At 37.9% G+C, this 22,862-nt stretch overlaps 2 protein-coding genes across 4 annotated transcripts; one reads left to right on the top strand and one right to left on the bottom strand.

Moving 5' to 3' along the window:
• The first annotated feature begins 36 nt into the window (after window positions 1-36).
• Window positions 37-9,196, top strand: LOC306843232 (synemin-like). 2 transcript variants are annotated; one of them, XR_013781820.1, is made up of 5 exons: window positions 37-994; window positions 2,456-2,580; window positions 4,321-4,391; window positions 4,594-6,960; window positions 7,062-9,196. XR_013781820.1 is itself a non-coding variant. In XM_079374573.1 (4 exons), exons 1-4 carry the CDS (start codon window positions 197-199, stop codon window positions 6,783-6,785), a joined length of 3,186 nt encoding a protein of 1,061 aa, XP_079230699.1. In that variant the 5' UTR covers window positions 37-196; the 3' UTR covers window positions 6,786-7,754. The 2 variants fall into 2 exon arrangements, 1 of the variants encoding a protein (XP_079230699.1); XM_079374573.1 differs by having other exon boundaries at window positions 4,594-7,754.
• On the bottom strand, window positions 7,705-22,642 carry LOC306843233 (tetratricopeptide repeat protein 23-like). 2 transcript variants are annotated; one of them, XM_079374574.1, is made up of 11 exons: window positions 22,394-22,642; window positions 21,973-22,135; window positions 21,586-21,709; window positions 21,316-21,457; window positions 20,975-21,100; window positions 16,622-16,793; window positions 15,052-15,157; window positions 14,504-14,634; window positions 13,826-13,975; window positions 9,800-9,882; window positions 7,705-9,643 (listed from the first exon to the last, which is right to left on the bottom strand). In XM_079374574.1, exons 2-11 carry the CDS (start codon window positions 22,126-22,128, stop codon window positions 9,532-9,534), a joined length of 1,302 nt encoding a protein of 433 aa, XP_079230700.1. In that variant the 5' UTR covers window positions 22,129-22,135; window positions 22,394-22,642; the 3' UTR covers window positions 7,705-9,531. The 2 variants fall into 2 exon arrangements, with proteins under 2 accessions (XP_079230700.1, XP_079230701.1); XM_079374575.1 differs by having other exon boundaries at window positions 7,706-9,643; window positions 14,504-14,631; window positions 22,394-22,624.
• Window positions 22,643-22,862: the final 220 nt, after the last annotated feature.

Genomic DNA, 22,862 nt, shown 5'->3' on the forward strand with positions numbered 1-22,862 from the left:
GTTGCGTAATTAACATTCATAAGCTCAACCGTCACCATAGTAGGACTCGCTAACGGGACATGGGATCAGCTCAAATCCTCCGCACTTGTTCGACTCTGCCTCCGACGCAGAACACTGATGACAACAAAATAACTGATAAGCTTAGCACATTTAAGCGTGAACCAAAGCTATTAGATTCACACAATTACAAAGGAAAATGTTTCGAATGAGGGAACCGTTTGAGAGCGAGAAGCTCCAGCTGCAGGAGCTCAACCAAAGACTCGGTCAGTACCTAATGCGCGCAAAACAGTTGGAGCAAGAAAATACCAGCTTGATAAGCGAAATTAATTCCATCAGGAAAAACAGGTCTGGAGAATGGGAAAACAAACACATGTCCGAGCTACGGGAAATGAGGAGACTGGTGGAGCGTTTATCTTTCGAGAAATGCAGAGCAGAGATGGAGCGACAGAAGCTGCGCAATGAACTTCAGATGCTTCAAGCGATGCGTTCAGAGGAGACTTCGGTGAGCAAAGGCGTCGACGCGGAGCTCAAAGGCTGCGAGAGGCAGTTCCATAATGCTCTTAAGACCAACTGTGCTTTGGAAGATCGCCTCATTGAGCTTGAAAACGAATATAAGTTTTTGGAAGATGCCCACAGAAAGGAAGTCGCCCACCTGAGGGACCAGGTGCACTCCCGAACTGTGCGCGTCGTGACTCAAACGTATCACGCACCTCCAGCAGTTACGATGGAAGAGGTGCAGGAGTATGCGGCCAACTTCACTGAAAGCTGGCATGGGACTTTGGACATGTACCGCCTAAAAGTAGAGGGAATCGAAGAGTCTATAAAAGCAGACCAAGCGAGGCTGGACGACATTCAGAGGGAAAAGAGGGAATATGCTTCACAGTTCAAGAGGGTGCGTGACGAGATTGAGAAACAAACCAAAATGCAGTTGAACCTTGAGGAGCAGCTCATGAATATGCAAGAAAATTTCAGAGCTGAAATCTGCAATTATCAGGTGGGTGTCAAAGCCAAACACAAGGTCCTCTATTAATAAAAAGCCAAGAACCACATTGCCACAGATTTCCTGGCATCCTTTTTGGTGAAAACAGGGATTGCGTAAGGATGCTCCTCCAAAAACAGCGCCACACCCACTGTGCGCAGTACTAGTGACAGCAGCAAGGCATGGCACGTAATATACACACTGGTGTCCCGTGACTTTAAAAAAACAAAAACAAAAAAAACATTAATGCTTGTTTCTGTAATGCAAAAAAATAACATGTTTTTGTTGATACCTATTTGATGAAATTAACTTGCAAATAAAAAGTATGTCGTTTTAAACATAAAATGGTAAACTGGCCCACCTTAGAGGTAAAACATTATTTTTTAAAATAGCCTACATTTTTTAAATATAGCCTAGATTTAATATATATATTTTTTAAAACATTTTCATAAATATGAAAATATAATATTATAAAACTGTTTTGCCAAGGGGACTTTGAGGATATATCACATCACACCACACAATTCTTCTAAGAGTAAAGTAAAAGATAACAAAACACACATATAGTGGAAATATATATCCCAACACCTGTTCTTTCAATGGGCCCCTTAGGAGCTCAAGTGAGGAGCACTTCCGCACTGCCAATATCCATGTTTATCATCTCTAGCTCAATGTGCTTTGGAAAGATTGAGCATTAATGGTTTATCTCATAATTGCCGCTCTCCAGGGAGAATTACAAATGAGCAGTCACTGAAGCAAAGTGCAAGCATCAGTAAAGTGTTGTGTCACTGTGGGCTAAATAGAATGGGCTGCATAAGGATGTCAGTCTTAACATATTACTACAACTAGCCTATTGAGTGCCAAATATTCAGACTCCAAAACCATAACAGATGAACATTTACTGATATAATTATTCAAGGCTAAATATTTAAGTGCTATGTAATACTAATATGCAGGGCAAACGTAGCTAATATTTAAAAGAGGTGACATTTATGCCACCACTTGAGATCATAAGTAGCCTATGTGATGGAGGATGTGGAGCCATTGGAGTAAAAGGAGAATATAAATTAATTTAGCATATTGTGTATTTGATTTGTGCATTAACTTTAAAGCAGACAACTTTTTGGTCATTAAAAACACCTGTCTCTTTAAATAAATAATAAGGTTTCATCAGGGGGTGATGTTGTAAGAGCTTTCAAACAGGTGCATTACACAAAGAGTAGCCCCCAAATATAAACTTTGGATCAATACGATGCAAGTGGACACCCTTCTGAAAGAGCAATGGGATAAAAATAGGTTTCATAGTTTAAATGGTATACTACTCAGTGCATTATTGAAAAGGCATAACTGAGTTTGAAAGATCAATTAAACTTAAATTTACCAATGGCGGTCTAATCACTTCCTTCAGAGATTCCTTCAGAAGAAACACTAGCCTTTTATCTTTAGAGCAAATAGAACTAACTTCTTGTCCTGCAGGCTGTCATTGAAGAACTGGAGTATGAGCGCAGAATGCTATCTAACACCATCTCGGAGAAGCTGAAGGACCACCAGGATCTCTTACAGGTCAAGATGGGCCTTGCTCTGGAGGTGGCTGCATACAGGTAGAACTTCTACAAAATCAGTTAAATGCTGCTTCTCCCTAAATGACCATGTAGTGCCTTCAAGGCATATAGTCCATATCAGCACAAGAATTTTTTTCTTTTACTGATAATTCACACACGTCCATTGATTCCAGAGGTCTTCTACCATCCATCCGGTTTTGAAAGATCCCTCAAACTCATATTTGTTGAGGACTTTTTTGTCTTTTTTAAATTTTTTATTGATCGGAACCAAGATTTGTTGGATGAATTACCTGTTTCTGTGCCCTTAAAATGAGTCTCCTCCCACATTCTCTTGGTCACATTAAATATTAATACCAAAATTACTTCTGCTTCATGGACTTTGGCTGGCATAACAGATCTAAGGACTAGTGCAGGGGTCTTTGAAAGCTATTATAATGTCTTATGTTTATATTTCATTGTTAGGGGTTGTTCACGCAGAACTTTTTTTTTTTTTTTTTTTTACATTCCACTGCACTGATTTTCTGTTGTATTTCTATCAAAATGTGCTAGATGGACATGCTGGATGGACCACTGTGCTGTGATCTTGTGCAGCAACTCATGTATGGCGCTTAAGTTAAAAGAGCTTCCATTCCACTTCCTATGTCACACATTTGTAAATGCAAAAAGTGAACGGCCCCTTATTCTGCTATTCTAAAAACATGTTGGCTATCTAAAACTTTTTTCATGCAGTAGTGTGAATATACGCATTGGACTGTTGTCTGTTTAGACAAATGTGTAGTGAAGTTTGACAGCCTCACACCCCCAACACGATCCTCGTAGATGTATTTTTAGTGACTGCAGCAACAGAGCGACTAATGGCCGCCCATTTGGCAAGTCTGCATACAGCCCCACCCCTCTTTCCTTGTTAGAGTGGTTAACTCCTCTGTTTTTATGATTTAATCTCTGTACATTTAACATTGAAGCTGATTTATGATTTTCATTCTATTGTAAAGCTGTCTGATGCATTAGCTAATGCACATGAAAGATTAGCATTTATTACACAAAGCCATACAAAAATAGATTACGAATCTTGATTAAACTATTTTTGTGTTGTTTTACCTGCAACTTATGTAACCCCACTTCATAATGTGTTGCAGATCCACCATTGCATGTAGTATATATGTAATATGCCATTTGTCAAACATCATTTATTCTTAGAGTCAAAAGTTAAGTTGGTCTCTTTTGCCTGAAGATGGTCTGTTTGTATAGTTTCAGTGTTTTTGATACTACTGAAGTGTCTTTCCATTCGTCTGTTTAAAACTGCACATCGCGAGCCATAATGAAAACTGACAGGGCCCATTGTGGCAGTTATTTTTAGTTCAGTCTTTCAGAGGAATCACAGGGGACCTTCACAGGGATACTGCTTGTAGTTCCACAAAATCTGCTTCGATTTGGTTCTCCAACATATTTTTCATGTAAAATCATTGTCAAGGTAGGTTTAAAGTGCTCAAGGACCAGTTTAACCAATTAAACATAATAGTGGAGATTAGAGTGTTAGTAGTGATCTTAACTGTGTTTCTGCTTAAGGCAAGGTCCATGGGCCTGGTAGGTTTTCTGGTTGCCCTCAGTGTTTTTTGACATTTTGTGTGGTCATGGCAGAGCACGGAGGTAGTCAGCAGTCTCAAAAGAGGTGAAAAAGAAGTACTGAGGTTTTGTTCATGATACTGAATGTTCTGCTTACTGTAATTAGACTGACCTTAAATATGCCTGTTTAACCTTTGGAATTGCCATTGTTATTAGGGCACTCTTGGAAGAAGAAGGAAGACATGCTCAAACGTGGTCTACTCAGCATTCAAGAGAAAGAATAATAGGTATTTGCTTGTGTCATTCAGAATGAAATAATGCTGTTAACAACACTGCAATTTTAATAAATCTGTGAATTACCATTATTTGAATTATTCCACAATTCAAACATTAAATAATTATGAATTTTTCATATATAGAGATGTTAGAAATTAAAATGTTTAGCATCCTAATTTTAATCTATCTACTGTTTGTTGTTTGTATCTGTAGATATAAAAATGCCGGCCCACTCTTACACTCCAAGAGTGTCCGTCAATTCGGCAAGTCGACCAGATATAAGAAAAAAAGCCTTTACAGATGTTAAATATATGGAACCAATTTCCAGCCTGAGAACCTCATCTACATCAAGTCAGTTTCATTCTTATGAACCCTCCAGGATTGTGCCTATCAGTGTATCAAATTGTGCTCAGCAAAGTCCTGCTTCAAGAAGGGACATGATTTCCTTCACCAAAGCAGCGCAGGCAGCTGCTTCCAGTACCCCGAAATCTGGAGTCCCTTCTGTTGAGATAAAAAGAGAGGAGACAGATCAGAGAATAAAGAGAAAAGAGATTTCACAGCACTCTTCAAAGGGCTCACTTGATCATACCCCCTCTAGAATCGAAAGTACACAGAGCTCTACTGCCTCAAAAATAGAGAAACCAAAGCCAGTGAAAGTGATATCACCTCCTGTGAGCTTGAGCAAGACCACCACTGAAGAAAAAAGCCATAAAGATGTTGAACCAAAAGCAAAGGGAATGGATTCCAAACAAGATAAAGAAAAATACAAGGTAACAATGGAAGAAGAAAGAAGGGATGTGAAAGAATCAATAGCTAATGATGAGAAAGAGTCTGAAAATGTAGGGCATAAGGTGTTTGTAGGTGAGGAAATAGTTTTAGATGCAGTTTCTATGGAGGAAATCATTCAGCAGGTCATGAAACCAGCTGGTTTAGACGCTAAGTTCAGCTCATCCCCTGACTCAAAAGTCACATATCATGTGGAGAAAACAGAGCAAGAGGATGGAACCACCAAGACTCAGATTGTCTTACAATCTAAAGTCGAGGAGGAAGTGGACCTGTTTGAAGATTCTGCCTTGGAGGAACTTCTCAGCCAGGGAGTCAAGAAAGTCACCCTGGAGAACATCAAAGGAACCCCAACAGGAACCATGATCGAGAACCTGCTGAGTCTTGGCCTGCAAGGTGAGAATTTGGAAAATAGGTTAGTAAATGTGGAGATAATCGAGGAACCAGTGGAGTCTGATGAGGAAGGTGAAATTGAAATCGAGGAGACTGTAGAGATTAAGTCTAAACAACCAAACATCGATCCCTCATCAATGTTCTTCCAAATCGAGGAGTTAGAGAGTGACCATAAGACCATGAAACCCGATGAGAGTGGTTCTGCTGAAGCCTCACAATATGGAAACAGTGGCTCTGTGCAGGTTCGGGAAGTTACCAGAGATGAAAGCTTACCCTACTTCTCGCATGGCCAAGACTCACAAGAGTACTTCGTCTCCACTCCTGAAGATATGTCAGAGTCTGAGGAGGGTGGGAGGTTTATGTCTTATAGCCATTATGGAGTTGTCGATGATCTGTCTGATGAAAGATATTACCAGGAAGATGACTCCAGACAGCCCACTGCTGAAGGTCACAGTTACAGAGAATCACCTGAATACGAACACTCGTTTTTGAGAGACAATATCCAAGACTGCATAATTGAAGAGGAGGTGCATGTCTCTTCCACACTGCAACAGTCTATTGTGGGGATCCTGAGCGAGGACTCACTGGACCCTGAACAGCAGCTTAGAGGAGCATTAGAGCAAATCCAAGACACTGTATCTGGAGCCCTCAAGGAAGAGCTGGCCTTTTTTACGAAAGGTAGAGAGACTCCAGAAAATGTCTCTGTGGACATTAAAAAGGTAGAACAAGTTACAGACAACGGAACCATGACCATTGTGGCAGAGCTTAATGTTTCCCAGACGTTGGAGGAGTCTGGGTTGCTGGAAAGAGAAGGAGATGATCTATCTGAAGAGCAGATAATGGCAGCACTAAGCTCATCCCACCCAAAGCTCCAGCAGGCTATCGGTGGAGGAGCTGGAGTAGGATACACCATGAAAATATCCCAAGAGGAGCTTCAAATGGAGGGAATTCCATGGATGACTGGCGACGAAGAGATCCAACAATGGAGCTCAACCGATGAGGTTTCCAAGACAGAAAAACACATCAAGCTGGGCCCTAGTGAGAAATCCTTCACTTTTCAGATGGACGTGAACAACGGCTCTTCTGCATCAGCAAGCGGAGGAGCCGTCGAAGTACAAAGAGGTGGCAGTGCTACTGAGTTCTCACAGACCCAGATGATTGACCCCCACTTGAAGGTCTGTCATGAGAAAAGAATCGCAACTGTTTATCTCGAAAGCCCCAAAGAGTGATATCATAATGAAATAACATTGAAATTACACAAAATATCATGTCAGTCACATAATTAGTTATCAATTGGACAAATTAAATAAGGCGTTGTAAACCATAATCCAAAATCCATGGTCCATCATGACTATACACTACTGTTCAAAGGTTTGGGGTCAGTAACATTAAAACTGTCTTTCTGTTGCACTGTGGAGCTTCTGTCACTACAACAAATTCCTTGTATGTGTAAACATACTTGGCCAATAAAGCTCATTCTGATTCTGATTCTGAAAATTATTCAGAAATTATGCATTAAACTGATCCAAAGTGACAGTAAAGACATTTATATTGGTTTCTGTTTTAAATAAATGATTCTGAAGGATGATGTGACACTGAAGACCGGAGTTACAGCTGCTGAAAATTCAGCTTTGATTTTTTTTTTATTCCCAGGAATAAATTACATTTTAAAATATACTCAAAATATACTTAAAGAGTAATTTGAAATTAAAAAAAAATAAAAATTCATATTACTTTTTTACTGTAATTTTAAATCAAATAAATGCAGCTATGGTGAGCATAAATGGCTTCTTTCAAAGCCCCCAACCATTTAAACAGCAGTGTGTCTGACATTCAGTAGCTAAAGTGTTAAAAAAGCTAAAGCTAATCGCATTAATACTGTTTTTGTTTTTTTTAATCTTGAAGTATATTTTTGTATTAACTATCTGGATATTTTGTTTTACTTTTTCATATAGTGCAGCTTTATCTAAGCACAGAAAAAGTGAAATACATTGTTTTCTTTTCAACTTTCAAGTAGCAATCCTCTTAAAAATATACATTGTTGACACAGTTTGTTCTACTTTCGACAGCACTGCAAAAGCAAGCTTGGCATGTTATAAAAGCCTTTTATGATACATCATATTAAAGAATGAACAGATGTAGACATTTACAATAGAATGCAGAAATTGTAGAGTACTGCTCTCTTTAATTGGCCATTTATTTGTGAGTTATTCAAAACTTTATTCATAGTATCTTAGATATATTCAGTAACACATTTGAATATTTTTGATCACGCCCATGAAATCAGTTTATATAGTGGTCTAGATTTGGCCACAGTTACTGTATTGCTCTACTGAAGGTGAAAAGCACTAGACTGTCCTTCCTGTCTCCCAGAGATCTCTTAATCCTTAAATGACATTAGACCAGCGAGGACTAATCTAGCTATCCTGCTCTTCCAGGACAACACATTTTTCATTGCTCTAGTACTGTACAGAGACAGTGGGAGAGGGAGGAGTGTGATCGTAGAAATCTCACATTAAAAATAAGTGCTAGGCAGCTTACACAGAAGTGTGTAAGTGCTTCCAGAATAGCTATTCGGTGCCATTAAGTCTGTCACAACCTATTACGCAGAATGAGGATTCAGCTTCACTAAAGGGGGGTCTAATGAGAGTCTATTTTTAGGATTCATACTCTGCCATTGACACATCCAGGTAAAATAGTGTAACCGCTTTAGTCTGAAGATTTAAAATGTAAGCATCCGCTTTTTCCTCTATTTTTCTATTTATCTTCAACAGATATTCATGTTAACGTCATCAGATGCTGCAGTGGTGACTGTCCTGTGCCTATTAACAGTGATGGGGATTAAAAAAAAAGAGAGTAATCTAGAATGAGGATGCATGTAACATCATTTCAATTTCATTTAGCGTTTCATATCTGTATTATCCTAAACTATTATATTAATCTAAAAATTAGATCCTCAATATAATGTTAACACAGTGAACCCAGGAGTTTTAACCAAGTTTGGATACATTTGATTTAACTTTCTTAACCTTATAAAACCTAAAAATTAATAACCAGTGGTGCTTAATCTCATTTATTTTGTGAGGTTTTTTTTACTCATTTTCATTGACGCTCACAATATGATTTTTCACATTTAAGTGACTTTGCAAAATGATATCCAGCATAAGGCAAATAAAACACACTTCTGGTTGGTCCTTGTTGAAGGGCTATTTGAGCCTTAATGATAAGGCTGTGTTACATAAAAAAGGTTGGGAAACACTGTGTTAGCACATACATGATAAGTGATTAAGAATGAGTTCAAATTTGATATCATAATTAACCATTTATCTTCATCCCTTGAGATGGTGTTTCAGCACCTGCTGTTTTTTTGTTTGAATCTATGCATAGGGTTCTATGACTCAACCAACACTGTGTGCAACCTCATTTTGTGCTTCTACAGATTTACAATATGCTGTACAAGATAGCAATAGCATAGCAAACATTGGTGTGGGATTGCAGATTACAGATGTATTTTTGCTAAATGAAATTTCACAAAAGGGATGTTGTGTGTGCTGTTGTACTCTTAAGATAAAGACTAGTCTGCTCGCTGTCTGAACATTGGTTTACATGCAAACATAATAAACAAACCCTTACAACTTCATGTTGTGAGTTCTGTTCAATTCTCAGAAATAACATAAGACTCTAAAACTCTTTGCTAGAGAGGCCTGCAGCTCTCCAGCCAGGAAGTATTTGCAGAAACCGCTGTGACGGTGTATTAGATCACTGCTGGACAGTTCTCATTTTTTGAAGTGCAGAGGTAGTCACCTTGCCAACCACTCTGAGCCTCAGCAACAGAGATTAAAAATAGTGAAGCTTGTATGCTGTTCTAGAAATATTGCCTTGTTTTTTTCCAATCCACAGATTTCCCTTGGTGAAATAGAATGAGGGCAAACATTCCTGATGGTCCATGACACATTCATTCGATCCATCTGCTGGTTATGAGTTACACATGCTAGATGTCACCTCAGATGCAGATGATACCACTGCACAGAATGGAGGCCTTGTTTCAAGATGGCTTTCCTTTCGTCTCTCACCAACCTCTGGTGACCTAAAAAAAAGACCATAAAAGCATTAAATGCCTCATCTATAAATAATATTCACTCTCACTAACATGGTACAATCAAGTGAAATGTCAGTGTACTGCACTGAAAATACATTTTTAGAGTGCACTGTTACTTCCTGCTATAGTGTGACTGGAACTCACTGAGACAGCATGTCCACAGTTCTGTGTGTGGCTTTGGTTTTCTTGTGCTGAGGACCGTATAGCATATTCTGAATATCCAGACACTGAAACAGACACAGATACGGGTGGTCGGCAAAACATTTACATGCTAAACTCCACCTAAAACTATTTTAAATAATAATAATATATCTATATATACACACACAGTGCCTTGCGAGAGTATTCATACCTCTTAATTTTTTTCACGTTATGTTGCTGCCTTATGCTAAACTGCTTTAAATGACTTTTTTTCCCACATAAATCTATACTCCATAAACCATAATGGTAAAACAAAAAAACAGGTTTTTAGCATCTTCGCAAATTTATTAAAAATAAAAACTTAAACGATTCCATTGCGTAAGTATTCATACTCTTATCTGGGACAGTTGAAATTTAGTTCAGGAGCATTCATATTGCTTGTAGATGTTACTACACTTCGAGTGAAGTTAACCTGTGGCAAATTCAATTGAATGGGTGTGATTTGGAAAGGCACACGTCTTAATAAAAGGTCTAACAGCTGATAATGCATATCAGAGCAAAAACCAAGCCCTGAGGTCAAAAGAGCTGTCTTTAGAGCTCAGAAACAGGTTTGTGTCTAGCCACACATCTGGGGAAGAGTTCAGAAAAAAATTCTGCTTCATTGAAGGGTCACAGAAGCATGTAGTCTTTTACCCTTAATGGAATAAAAGTTTGAAACAACCAGGACTCTTCCTAGAGCTGGCCTCTTGGCCAAACTGAGCAATTGATGGAGAAGGGCTTTGGTTGGTATGGTGACCAAGAACCTGATGGTCACTCTAGTTGAGCTTCATGAGTTTATATGCAGATAGGAGAAATCTACAGAAGGACAAACACCACTGCAACACTCCATCAATCTGGACTTTAGGGCAGTGAGGCAAGACTCAATCCTCTTCAGTGTAGACACATGAAAACACACTTAGAATTTGCAAAAAAAAAGCACCTAAAGGACCCTCAGACTGTGAGAAATAATATTATCTGGTCTGATAAACCTAAATTCCTAGTACCATCCCAAAAGTAAAGTGTGCTGGTAGCAGTCTCATGCTGTGGGGCTATTTTTCAGCGGCAGGGACTGAGGGACTCGTCAGAGTAGAAGAAAAGCTCAATGCACCAAAATATTGAGATAGCCTTAATGAAAACCCAGTCCAGAGCATTCAGAACCTCAGACTGGACAGAAGGTTTACCTTCCAGCAGGACAGTGACCCTAAGCACACACCAAGAGTGGCTTATAGACAACTCTGTGAATGTCCTTGAGTGGCCCAGCCACAGCCTGAGCTTGAACCCAATCAAATATTTCTGGAGAAACCTGAAAATGTGCATCTGCCCCCATCCAACCTGACAGAGCTTAAGAGGTGAGGAGAAGAATAGCAGATAATTGGCAAATGCTGATGAGCAAACTTGTCGCATCAAACAAAAAAGACTTGAGGCTGTAAAGGTGCTTCAGCTAAATATTTAGTTAAGAATACTTATGCAATGTACTTATTTCAGTTTTTTTATTTGTAATTAATTTACAAAGTTGTGACAATTGTGTTTTTGCTTTGTCAATATGGTGTATGGAGTGTAAACTAATTTAAAGCAGTTAATATAAGGCAGCAACATAACAAAACGTGAAAAAAATTAAGGAGTATGAATACTTTTGCAAGGCACTGTGTGTGTGTGTGTGTGTGTGTGTGTGTGTGTGTGTGTGTATATATATATATATATATATATATATATATATTTTTTTTTTTTTTTTTTTAAATGACATGTTGATAACACATGATGCATAAACAACCCAAACAGCCAAATACAGAAAATGCAATCAAACACTGGACTGTAACAGACATTAAAGAATTAATGTTCATCCTTTTGAACATTATCATTATTTTCCATAAAAGATTGAAAAGCTTGGTGAACAATAAGGAGCTGGCTAAGCTTCAATAAAGTCAAAAACTTTGCCTTTGAATATGAATCTACAATATACTTAAAAAACTATTTGTAACTCTTAAAATGAAAAACTAAGCAAGTAAGCTTTACTGCAGTGCGTGTGGCTCAAGAGGTAGTGGACAGCCTGACTCTGATTTCACAAACATAGTAGAGAGGCGGAGTGCCTTTGGCACACAGATATTACAGCATACCTGGCCAAGCCACTTCATTTCCTCAAATAAACCCTCTCTCGTTCACTCAACGGCATCTTCAAAACAACAACAGCAACGGTTTGGAAGAAAAACACTCGAAATGACGACATGACATTTTTGTCTTTCCAAAAAAAGACAAAGGAAAGTACTGTTCAAAGTTTCCTTGATGACTGAAAAGGCTCAGTCCATGTTTTCATCACTTTCCGCAGGCAAAAGTGATGTCATGGGGCCCACTTCAATGGGAAAACAGTTACAGCGTTTCCCAAAAGTGTGTGCGTCCATTATAAAAAACTAGACTGCGTATGCGTCTAAAGCCCACACAAAACTTCCTTTAATATAAAAAGCAAACATAACATACAATACACATAAATAAATAAACTTTATTATTGCTTATTTACATCCCTGCTTCTGTTTTAACCACAAACCCCTGTCTTTAGGCCAAAGTTTAAACTGGGAGTGTGTTGCTCTGCTGCAGCTGCTGTCATGATTACAGGAGAAAGAACATGATATGAGCTACTCGTATCTGTCAGAGGTAGCGGGGAAAGGTTAGTAGCCTGAGGAAGTGCAGAACGTGGGACCCTTGATCCACAATCCCCGAAATGGAGCCCTTCGATATGACAACAAAGAAACATAGCAACAGTGCTCATTTAAAGACAAGTGGGGACATGTTTCCAAAGATCAACAGTCATCATATTATCTCAGAGGGGGTTTCAGTGTGACCATATCAAAATAGAATACAAGCCATTTGCATATTTAGGACATACAAAAGACGTTCGGAATGTAAATAAAAGAGATAATGTTTTAGATCTTCTTACTGCATCAGTTGCTAAGAGCAATGACTCAAAATAGAATAAATAACATTGCAAATCAGTGTGGCGTGACTCCTAAAGGAGGAGATCGACGGAGAAATGAGCTGTCCAGTCCAGAAATAGTCAAGCTTTGAATAAAGTTATCAAAACAAATATACTGTCCAAAGCAACATGTCTATTCTACACGTACATGTTGTATAATTTAGAAGACATCGATTTAGAATATTACTTTACTTCATGAAGCTCTAGTGGAAGGTCTCATGAAGGTCCTTTTAACTGGATTCAGTGCCCTTTTAACAGCACTCGGCAATGTACCAACGAACATGAATGGCTGCATCCAGAAGGACCAAGAACCCAATGTTATCCCTTGGAACATCTTATATCAGAAAAAGCATCCCCTCTGAGGAGAAATATCATTCATGCTACACGCCAAGATTAGCACATAGCCCTGTGGACATAAGGTCCTCAGAGACTAGCTGTTCGAAATAGCTGTTCAGATCTCTTTTTGTGCAAACTGCATTTGCTCAGGCTCTAGCGATTGTGCATGGAAGGATCCTGAGGAAAAAAAAATTAACTGTATTTGATAAACTCAATTTTATACCATAGGAATTCCATGTATATGTAGAATTAAATTATGCAAACTGGTGATGTGTATTTAAAGTTGAGATGTAACTGAAGTAGCAACAAATCTTGTTTTTTTGTATTTTGATGTACAGATTAAAGAAGGAAAAAGGAACTTGGTTCTATCCATCGATTGTTGATTGGATGGAGATTTGAATCTGAGCTGGCAGTCGATTATAAAAAAGGGATGGCCCTTAACCAGACTAAATGAAGTCCTGCATACATCACCAAAGAGAAGTCTCTCATTTTCCCTGAAAGGTTATAGCATCTTGATTAAAAATTACAAGGTCAAAAAGAAACATGAATGAATCATTAACAATAAGACCAATGACATGCATTTAAAAATAGAGAGGACATTTCTTTAATATACCAGCAATGTTTGAGCATAAATAATTATCCATTAACAGCTCCTACAGCATAGTGATCATGCATTATATTTGATTCACCTTCTTGAGGGTCCTATGGGCATGTCTCATCTGACCCTGTGTCATCTCCACTCCACCAATCAGCTGCAGCGCTTCTGCCACCTCTGCACTCAGCTCACCAAACGTGCTCTTCTTATAGGCTAGAGACTCTCTTTGGATCTCAGCACATCTCTGAAACACAAAACAGAGTATAACCCCAATTATATAACATTATAATCTTCCTAAATATGAAACATATCCTCCAAGTTGATCAATAGGGTTTTTTAAATGATCGATCCTTAATCCTTTTACATATGGTCATTTATGCATAACAAGGCTGTATTTATCTGATTAATACAGTAAAATCAGTAATAGTTTGAAATATTATTACAATTTAAAATACGTTTCTAATAAATTTTCAGCAGCCATTACTCCAGTCTTCAGTGTTAATGTCACAATCCGTCAGAAGTCATTTTGATATGCTGATTGATGCTCAAATAACTATTCTTATTATAATCAATGTTGAAAACAGTTTTGCTGTATACTTTTGTAGAAACGTGATACTTTATCAATATAATGCATCCTTGCAGAAAAAAAAGTATTAATTTCCTTAAAAGATCTTAATGAGCCCAAACTTTTAACTGTATGTATAGTTAAAATTTTAAGATCCACATCTATTCTATAATATACACCATATCCAGATCTCAATTTGAAGCTGACCTCCTGTTGTCCTGTGAGTAGCAGGAAATGACTGAAGTCATCTTGAGCAGATAGGGTGAGTGTGTCCTGTGGGCCTAGTGCACTTCTATATGCACTTATACTCTCCTCAAAAAAGCGTGCTGCTGAATCTACTGAATGGGAAAAGAGATCAACATAATCACATTTCTTTAGTTTCCTCTAATGCCTTTTTACACAATATGAGTCCTCCACTACCCCGTGAAGAGCTACTCCAACACATCATCATATTTTTCATTTGATTAGCTGAGGGTCACCTTCAAGACTTGACTGCTACTTGTTATGCAGGACAGCTAACACAAAGCTCTCCTTATGAATAGCCTGCTAAACACAATTCACTCCAGTGACAAACTCTAAATGTTGGATCAGATGCAAGGCATCTAAATGACAGAGTGCCTTGTGCTCATAATACATATTTGTTAATTTTATTATTCTAACATTGACTTCATAACAGATCTCATTATTTCTGTGTGATGCTCTGGGCCTAATTAAATCCCCTGTACAGACAGTCTATTGTGAATGCAGTCGCTCACTGTTGTGATGAGGCTCTGAAGTGGAAGAGTAGGCCAGAGCCAAGCTGTGAGCGATCTGGGCCCCCTCCAGACCCCCAGGACTCTGACTAAGAGCTATGGAATGAGCCTGAAGAGAGAGTGAGAGATACAGAGACTTGAATAGAGATATATCACATATCACACCCACCCTGAAACATGGGAAATATCAATAGTTCCTGGCTTTAAATAACTCTGTGGTCCAGGTTTAAAAAACCATTAGACTGAGGATGTCAAAAACACAACCACTGGTCAACTATGGCTTGGTCTGGCCTACAGTATGTGATGATTTATAGAAATCTTTTTTTTTTAGGTCTAACTTCGCATTGGTGCTTGGTTTCAGATACCTTATTAGAGTCATCCAGTCAAGAGCAGTGAGTGATTCTTTTTTGTCAATATCACCAATTGATTAATATTTCTTAATGATTAATTTCATGCACTACTGTTCCAAAGTTCAAGGTCCTTAAGACTTTTTAATGTGTTTGGAAGAAACCCATTATGCTGACCAAGGCTGCATTTATTTGAACGAAAATACAGTAAAAAGAGCAATATTGTGAAATATTATTATTACTGTTTATCGTTTTAATATATTTTTTGTTTATTCCTGTGGAAAAGCTACATTTTCAGCAGCCATTACTCCAGTCTTCAGTGTCACCAGATCATCACAAATTCATTTGGTGATCAAGAAACATTTTTTCTTATTATTATTATTAATAATAATAATATTATCAATGTTGAAAACAGTTACAACTGCTTAATATTTTTGCAGAAACCATGATACTTTTTTCCTGGAATTTGTATGAATAGCATTTATTCATATATTATTATTTGATATTTGATTTATTTGAAATAGGAATATTCTGTAACATTATATATATATATAGCAACTCAGCCACAAAGCAGAACAGAGCGGGGTAATGGTGTATGGTGCATAAAAGTCCCAATGTCATATCAGTGCATGACCTCAGAAATGGTCTACTGGATGAATGAGCAACAATTCCCACAGAAACACTCTAAAATCGTGTGAAAAGCCTTTCCAGAAGAGTAGAAGCTGTTAAAGCCACAAAAAGGGAAACCAAATCCATATTAATGTCTCCATAGTAATGATCAGGTATCCCAATACTTTTGTCAATTTAGTGTATGTGTGTGCCATATAAAGGACTCTGATAATAAACTACATATGCTTCCTCGTTTACCCCAATATTGGTGATTAAAGCAGGATTAAGGTGATGATAAAAATGGGTTTGACACTTCTGCATAAGGCTACTCATCTAGTTCAGGGGTCACCAAACTTGTTCCTGGAGGGCCGGTGTCCAGCAGAGTTTAGCTCCAACCCTAATCAAACACACCTGAGCCAGCTAATCAAGGTCTTGTTTGGTATACTTGAAACTTCAAGACAGGTGTGTTGAGGCAAGTTGGAGCTAAACTCTTCAGGACACCGGCTCTCCAGGTCTCGAGTGTGGTGACCCCTGATCTAGTTCATCTGGTTTAATATGATTTCAGTACAGTGTAATTATCTGAAAGACTGGACAAGAATAATCCCTGCAGTGTTTACCTGTAGGAGATGCTCAATGGCTCTATCCAGATGTCCCTGTGCCTGTTCAATAGCCGCCATGTTTCTGTAAACACAGCAGATCTGACTGAGATGAGTTCCTTCCTGAAGCAGCTCCAAGGCTCTTTCACATTGACTGAGGGCCTTCTCAGGCCTTCCCTGCCGCTGGTACACTCTATAGAACACAGCACAGACACAAAGATGTCATTTATCATGAAATCAATCCACAGTGTCACATACAGCACACTGATGACCTCGCTTATGCATGCCATCATAATAAGAATGCCTCATTTGTAATGCCAGGCATTAGCAAAAATGCCAGAACAATGAAAGGAAGAAGGTCAAGAAAAGTCTGTTCATGGGAACTGGTTAAAAACAGGAAGAACTGCTGCTGTGTATTGCATAGGACGGTGGCACCAGCTCTGAACCTTCATGGACCTTTCGTTTCTTTTATTAAGATGTGGAGTGCAGCAAATCCAAACATTCCCTGCAGCTCTGAACTCAATACAAAAGAGCTCATGTCTTTATTAGGTCTGATTCTTCTCTCTCAATATCAGCCTTTAGGCATTTAGTCTCACTCCTGAACAATGCAGAGGCTCACTGCTGTCTGCTATCTGTGAAGAAATAAAATTTTCATTTTTGGGTGAACCACCTATTTAATAACCAGGGTTAAATAACAAGATTTTCAGTTTGGTTTCAGACCTTAAGATCTCACTGTCCATAACTATGCCATGATGCTATTCTCTGATGTGTGCAGGTGTGTAGCACTACTCTTTATGGAGACATCCATCACCACAGGGAGATCCCATGCTTCATCAATCCATCTTGTTAAAAGCCTTGAGTCCTTCCAGATTAATCCACTCGAATGGATCCCTAACTCAATTTCCCCATCTTAGAGAGAGTAGCCTGCTCATCCAGCATCCTTGTCCCATAAATATAAAGCTAGTAAAAACTTACATCAAAAACTAATTTTAAAGCTTGATTAGTGGATTCCCATGGTGCACATCTAAAATAGCAAGTGGATTTTTAACATAGATGGCTGACATTACACATAATTTGTAAGTATTCATGCATATCTGCATAATTTAATGATGATGGAGCTGTAAACACATCTTATCTTCAATCTATGGTGTATATTTTAGGACTGGAACATCCATTTTATTTAAATGAAATCAAAAAGATCTTAATCTGAATGTCCAATTGGATTTACTGCAATCAGGGAAAAACGCTCAAGGGCGACATTTGCGAAATGGCAAAGATTTTAAACACGACTCCAAGGTTTTCTCAGTCGTCTGTGTGTACGCTGGAGCACCCTGGCAACTTTTCAAGGCTCCATCAAAAATTCCAGACTCTGGGCCTCCTTTTAGGGGCAGCAGGACCCAGCAGCGCGTTGTGCCAACTCTACTGCCGCGTTGCCTGGGTACACAAACCTAAACACATCCTGTATTATGCCACACAGCGCCAGCGTAATACCAGCCATCCTCTCAGGCATCCTCTGTGGGAGGAGAGATATAATCTGCGTGGAGAAATCTGATTTAATGTCCGTTGTGCAGGGGTGTAATGCAATTAGGGAGTTTTACATGAACTGCCAAGCAGTCCCCCAAGCCTTCTGCTTAGTAATTGTTAACAGACCAATACTGACGTAGACTGTGTATGAAAGATTTCAGGCTTGATAGAGAGCAGTGCCAGGCAAAATTAGGGATAAATAGAGACACAGAGCAACAGAAAAGACATCGTCGCCTTAAAAAAAACCTGAAAATAAACACTTAGATTACTTCATGCTGGCACAACAGCACTCCAAGTTTAGTCTCCAGCCAAGTGTAGCTCAACTTAATTTATAATATTACCAAAGAAACTACAGAGCCGTGATTTAAAGGGATAGTTTACTCAAAAATGAAATTTTGACGTCATTTACTCACCCTCATGTTGTCCCAAACCGGCAATTTTTTTTAAATATATGTGTCGTCCATACAATGAATATTAATATTTTAGACCCCTTTCACTTTTGTTATTTGGGCAAAAAGAGTTCTATTTCTGCAAAATACAATATAAAAAAAAAATCCCAACTTGCAAAACAAAAAAAAGTAGCTTGAGCAGTGTTTTAGTAAGAGGAGTCAGTTTCTTATTTCTTGAGAACTGGATAAGAATATTCTAAACATGTTTTTAACAAAAATTGTTGTGTTGACCTTACTTAGATACTCAAGTATTTTTTCAAAATGTGTCCAGATGTTTTCCCAACTTTCCATATTGAGTCATCTGAATAAATCATTTTATTAATGTGCAAGTTCCCAGCATGCATTGCACCTTGAAAAGATAATGTGGCAACTTATTAAAACAAATATCAATGCTTTACATTTTGGTGGCTTGATTTATGCTGTAGCTGCTGTTGTTATTGTTGCTTAGCTGTCATATGTTTCAGAGTTCATATTTTTGGTGAATTAACATTTGTTGATCTTCTCCGCATTTGAGATTTGTGTGTTGAGATACATGTGCATTTCATTACAACTGCTGGATGTAATATATTTGGATAATGTTTGCCTGTAGTTTTAAGAGACAAATAATGCCCCTATCATAAAGTGAGATTTGAAAATCAAGTGTAAAGCTATAAGAATTGCTAAATGCTAAACAATCTTTTAAACTTGACAAGAATTTTTTAATTCAATAGACTGCTTGTTACTCATTAGGTCATTTTAGATTTTAGAAATCGTCAGTTATTAGCAAATTTACTAACTTTTTTTAAGTTAGGTCAAGTTTTTTTTTACAGTGTATCTGTTTTGTGTTCTGCAGAAGAAAGTAATACATTGTGAACTATTATTTTTTTCTTGTCAAGACCCAGATTTAACATAGCAAAAATGAAACACTTGACCTTTTAAGCTTTGTTGGCTCATGGGCTTAGAGTGTGAAAAGACATAAGGAAACATACACAGCAAACCAGCAAATGTTCAACGAGGGCTGATGTAAATATGTGTTGAGAATCATGTCAGTATGATAGTGATATGCTGACTCTAATGTTCATTCTCTCACAGCCTCCATCCGGATGAAAAAGCTGTAAGCTTGTGTCATTGTTTCAGGGTTTTGTTGAGGTATGTGTTGATAGCGCAGGTTCACTCATTTCAAATATGTCAACAGTAGCTTTACAGTCAAAGGCAGAAGAATTAGAAAGCTTTCATCACAACTCACATACGCACATTCTTCTGTGACTAACAAAACCAGCTGACAAACTGATGAAAACACAATCTGCTAAGGGTAGCAAAAAATTACAGATGCTCAAATTTCCCCACATAATATTATAAATACATAATAAATTAGCTTTACTGTATAACAATGTATCTTCTCTAGAACAGATGCCCTTACTTACATAACAAAGAGCAGCAATATCAAAACCTGAGATGGCCCAGTGAGATCTACTGTCGCTCTGCACTCACAACATAAACACAGCTGGCAGACAAACCACAGTCGCTCATTGTCACAGTCAAGCCCGGTGAGACCAGCCATAATAAACACTAAGATCAATACAAGCTATTGAACAAGTTAATTGTTCAAGTTAATAAGCTTTGCGGCTTATGATGTAGGGAAATCACATGAAAAATTTACAGAGATGCTTTTCTGCAACATTCACATTACCTGTGCCAGCTTTAAAATATGATAAGACTATAAAAAAAAAATCTGTTTCTATTTATCAAGAAACAGAAGTTTGTGAAATGTATCATAAAGCTTCAATTCTATTGTAATGTTGAAAAGATTTATTTGTGGATGAGGATCACCACCTTGTGGTGAAAAATATACTGGTGATTTTAGCTTGCATTCCTAATGAAATGCCAGAGGTTCATAATCATTCTTTTGCTTGGCAAAAAAGAGAACAATATCTAAATGTAGCATAACAACAAATCCTAATGCATATATGACACGGTTTCCTTTCTTACAACTGCACCAGTGTCAACTTGGAGTGATGCCAGGAAAAACATGGATTTAAACTTGAACCTGATATTTGAAACTGCAGAAGTTGAAAGAAATAAATAGACCACAGCATGTGATTCACCGTAGTGCTTTGTGTGAATATAAATGTGGACTCGGTTGCCACGTCATATTTTAAGCCTGTAGACAAGTGCATGTGTTTATTATGCAATAAACAGACTGGGAAAATAGATTGAGATGTTTCTCAGGGTAATTACAAAATTAATCTCTTTCCTCCTAGTCCCAGACTTAAACATATATTCAGGACTGTATTTAAAAGGAAGGAAAATAGGGGCAGTAATTCATATAGTAGCCATCTAATGTTAGATAATATCTCTTGTTAGTCCCGCTATGTCATCACAGCAAGCCATTACAACAATTAAGATTAAAATGTCCCCATACCTTGCTAAATTTGTGAATATTTCATACTCAATGTCCACTCTGTTCTCCTTTCCCATGGCTTCTTGCGCTACAATATCTCCCACGACTATCTCTGCCTTCTGAAAGCTTGACTCTGCCTCTGCTAAAGTTCAAATGGTTAAGCGAATTAACATATTTCTGTCATTATTACATCACCTGAAACAACAAGGTTTGATGAATTATAATTTTTTTCTACTTCAAAAGAGGAGTTTAGTAATGTCATACGCACAAAAATATATAACGTCCCTATAAAGGATTTGAACACTTAAGATGCACTTCTCTATGAATATGATTGCATTAGATGTTTATGTAAACAAGGATATTTTCCAAGCAGTAGAGCAGCACTTCCAAGAGTCTGATGTATGGTAAGGAAGCAGTTGAGGCAGCTCACTCTCTCCTCCTGCTGACTGGAACGCAGTACTTCATGTGCTTGGGATGCATGTTCTTGTGCCTGATGTGCCCAACCTGGGAAACATGAGGTCATAGATTGTTAGGAGGTAGTAAAAGTTTACATTACATACGACTGCCTAATAAATGCCTCACTGTACATTACTTCTATCTTCTTAAATGCATTAAATAATTAACAATTTTACCTTTGTATTGCAAGTAAGCTTTAGCCAGTCTTGACTCAGCTTGAGCCACTGCAAAATGCTCATTTCCATAAACCAGTTTGCTCAGTGCCAGGCAACGCACAAGCTCTTGGATACAGGGGTCATACTGCAAAGGTCAAACAAGCATAAAACATTAAACTAGAGAAATGAAACAAAACGTACAATGAATATAATGATCAGTGAGTGTCTAGCTGTATTTTTAAACCAGACCTTTGGTTCTTGATGTACTGGAGAATAAGAACATGCCTGGGGTGCTTTATGTAATTCATAATGGATCATACTGAATGTTGGTGCACTAATAAGGTTACATAAGAATAAAATTAGAGTCTGAGTTATGTATTTCTGGGTATAAGATTATTCCATGTGTACCTCTTCGCTATCAGCCAAAGACTGAGCCCGTCTCTCACAAAGCGATAGTTTCTCTGCAGGAGTCATCATGCTGTAATTCTTCACAACTGCTTTCTGTGAGATTATTGTGGAATCTGCTTCCTGCAGGGATTCTCCTGAACTGGCACTGCTGCTCATGTTGAATCTGTAAAAGTTCAGAGCTTGGTTGTCTCAAAACAGTGAATTGTTTACCTAGACAGCAGTTCTTTAATAGGTTTTGAGAAACATCACACTTTCGCGAGTCTGTCAGCCCCTAACATTTTATTTAACATCTCCTTTTGTGCTCCACTGAAAAAAATACATTCAAACAGATTTCAAACAACATGAAGGTGAGTAAATGATAAAAAAATCTTCTTTTTGGCTGAACTATGTCTTTAACAGCGACGTGAAAATAGATACATACGATTCATCCGGCGCAGTCACAGAGCAGATCCGCTGTGCGGTGCCAGGCTCATTTTTATGGCGAAGGCAAATAAAACTCCACCGTCAATTCATAAGCTGACAGCTGATAGTAAGAATGAGCTCTTTTAACAAGAGTTTTCTTAAGACTGTTATTGCCTTTTGAAGAACAATGAAAGGTAGAGCTGTGTGCAACTGAGTAACGAATATCATGAAAAACCAAACAAACGCTGTGATTGGTTGATTCCCACACATGGGTGAGTCATGTGACTCTCCAGACTCTGCATAATGAATAACATGTTGTATTAAAGTTAATCGACCCATGCTGTTTCTGTTCTGAATTGAACTTTAAACCATAAATAAATTTGACCAAATTATTCAATGTATGCACGTGTGTAATGCATTTATAGGCTAGCATTTAGTCAATAACTTATATTCAGTGTTTTTTGTTGTTGTTGTTTATATATATATAT

Source organism: Barbus barbus (genome assembly GCF_936440315.1).
Source record: "Barbus barbus genome assembly, chromosome: 23".
In the NCBI taxonomy this organism is placed as follows: domain Eukaryota; kingdom Metazoa; phylum Chordata; class Actinopteri; order Cypriniformes; family Cyprinidae; genus Barbus; species Barbus barbus.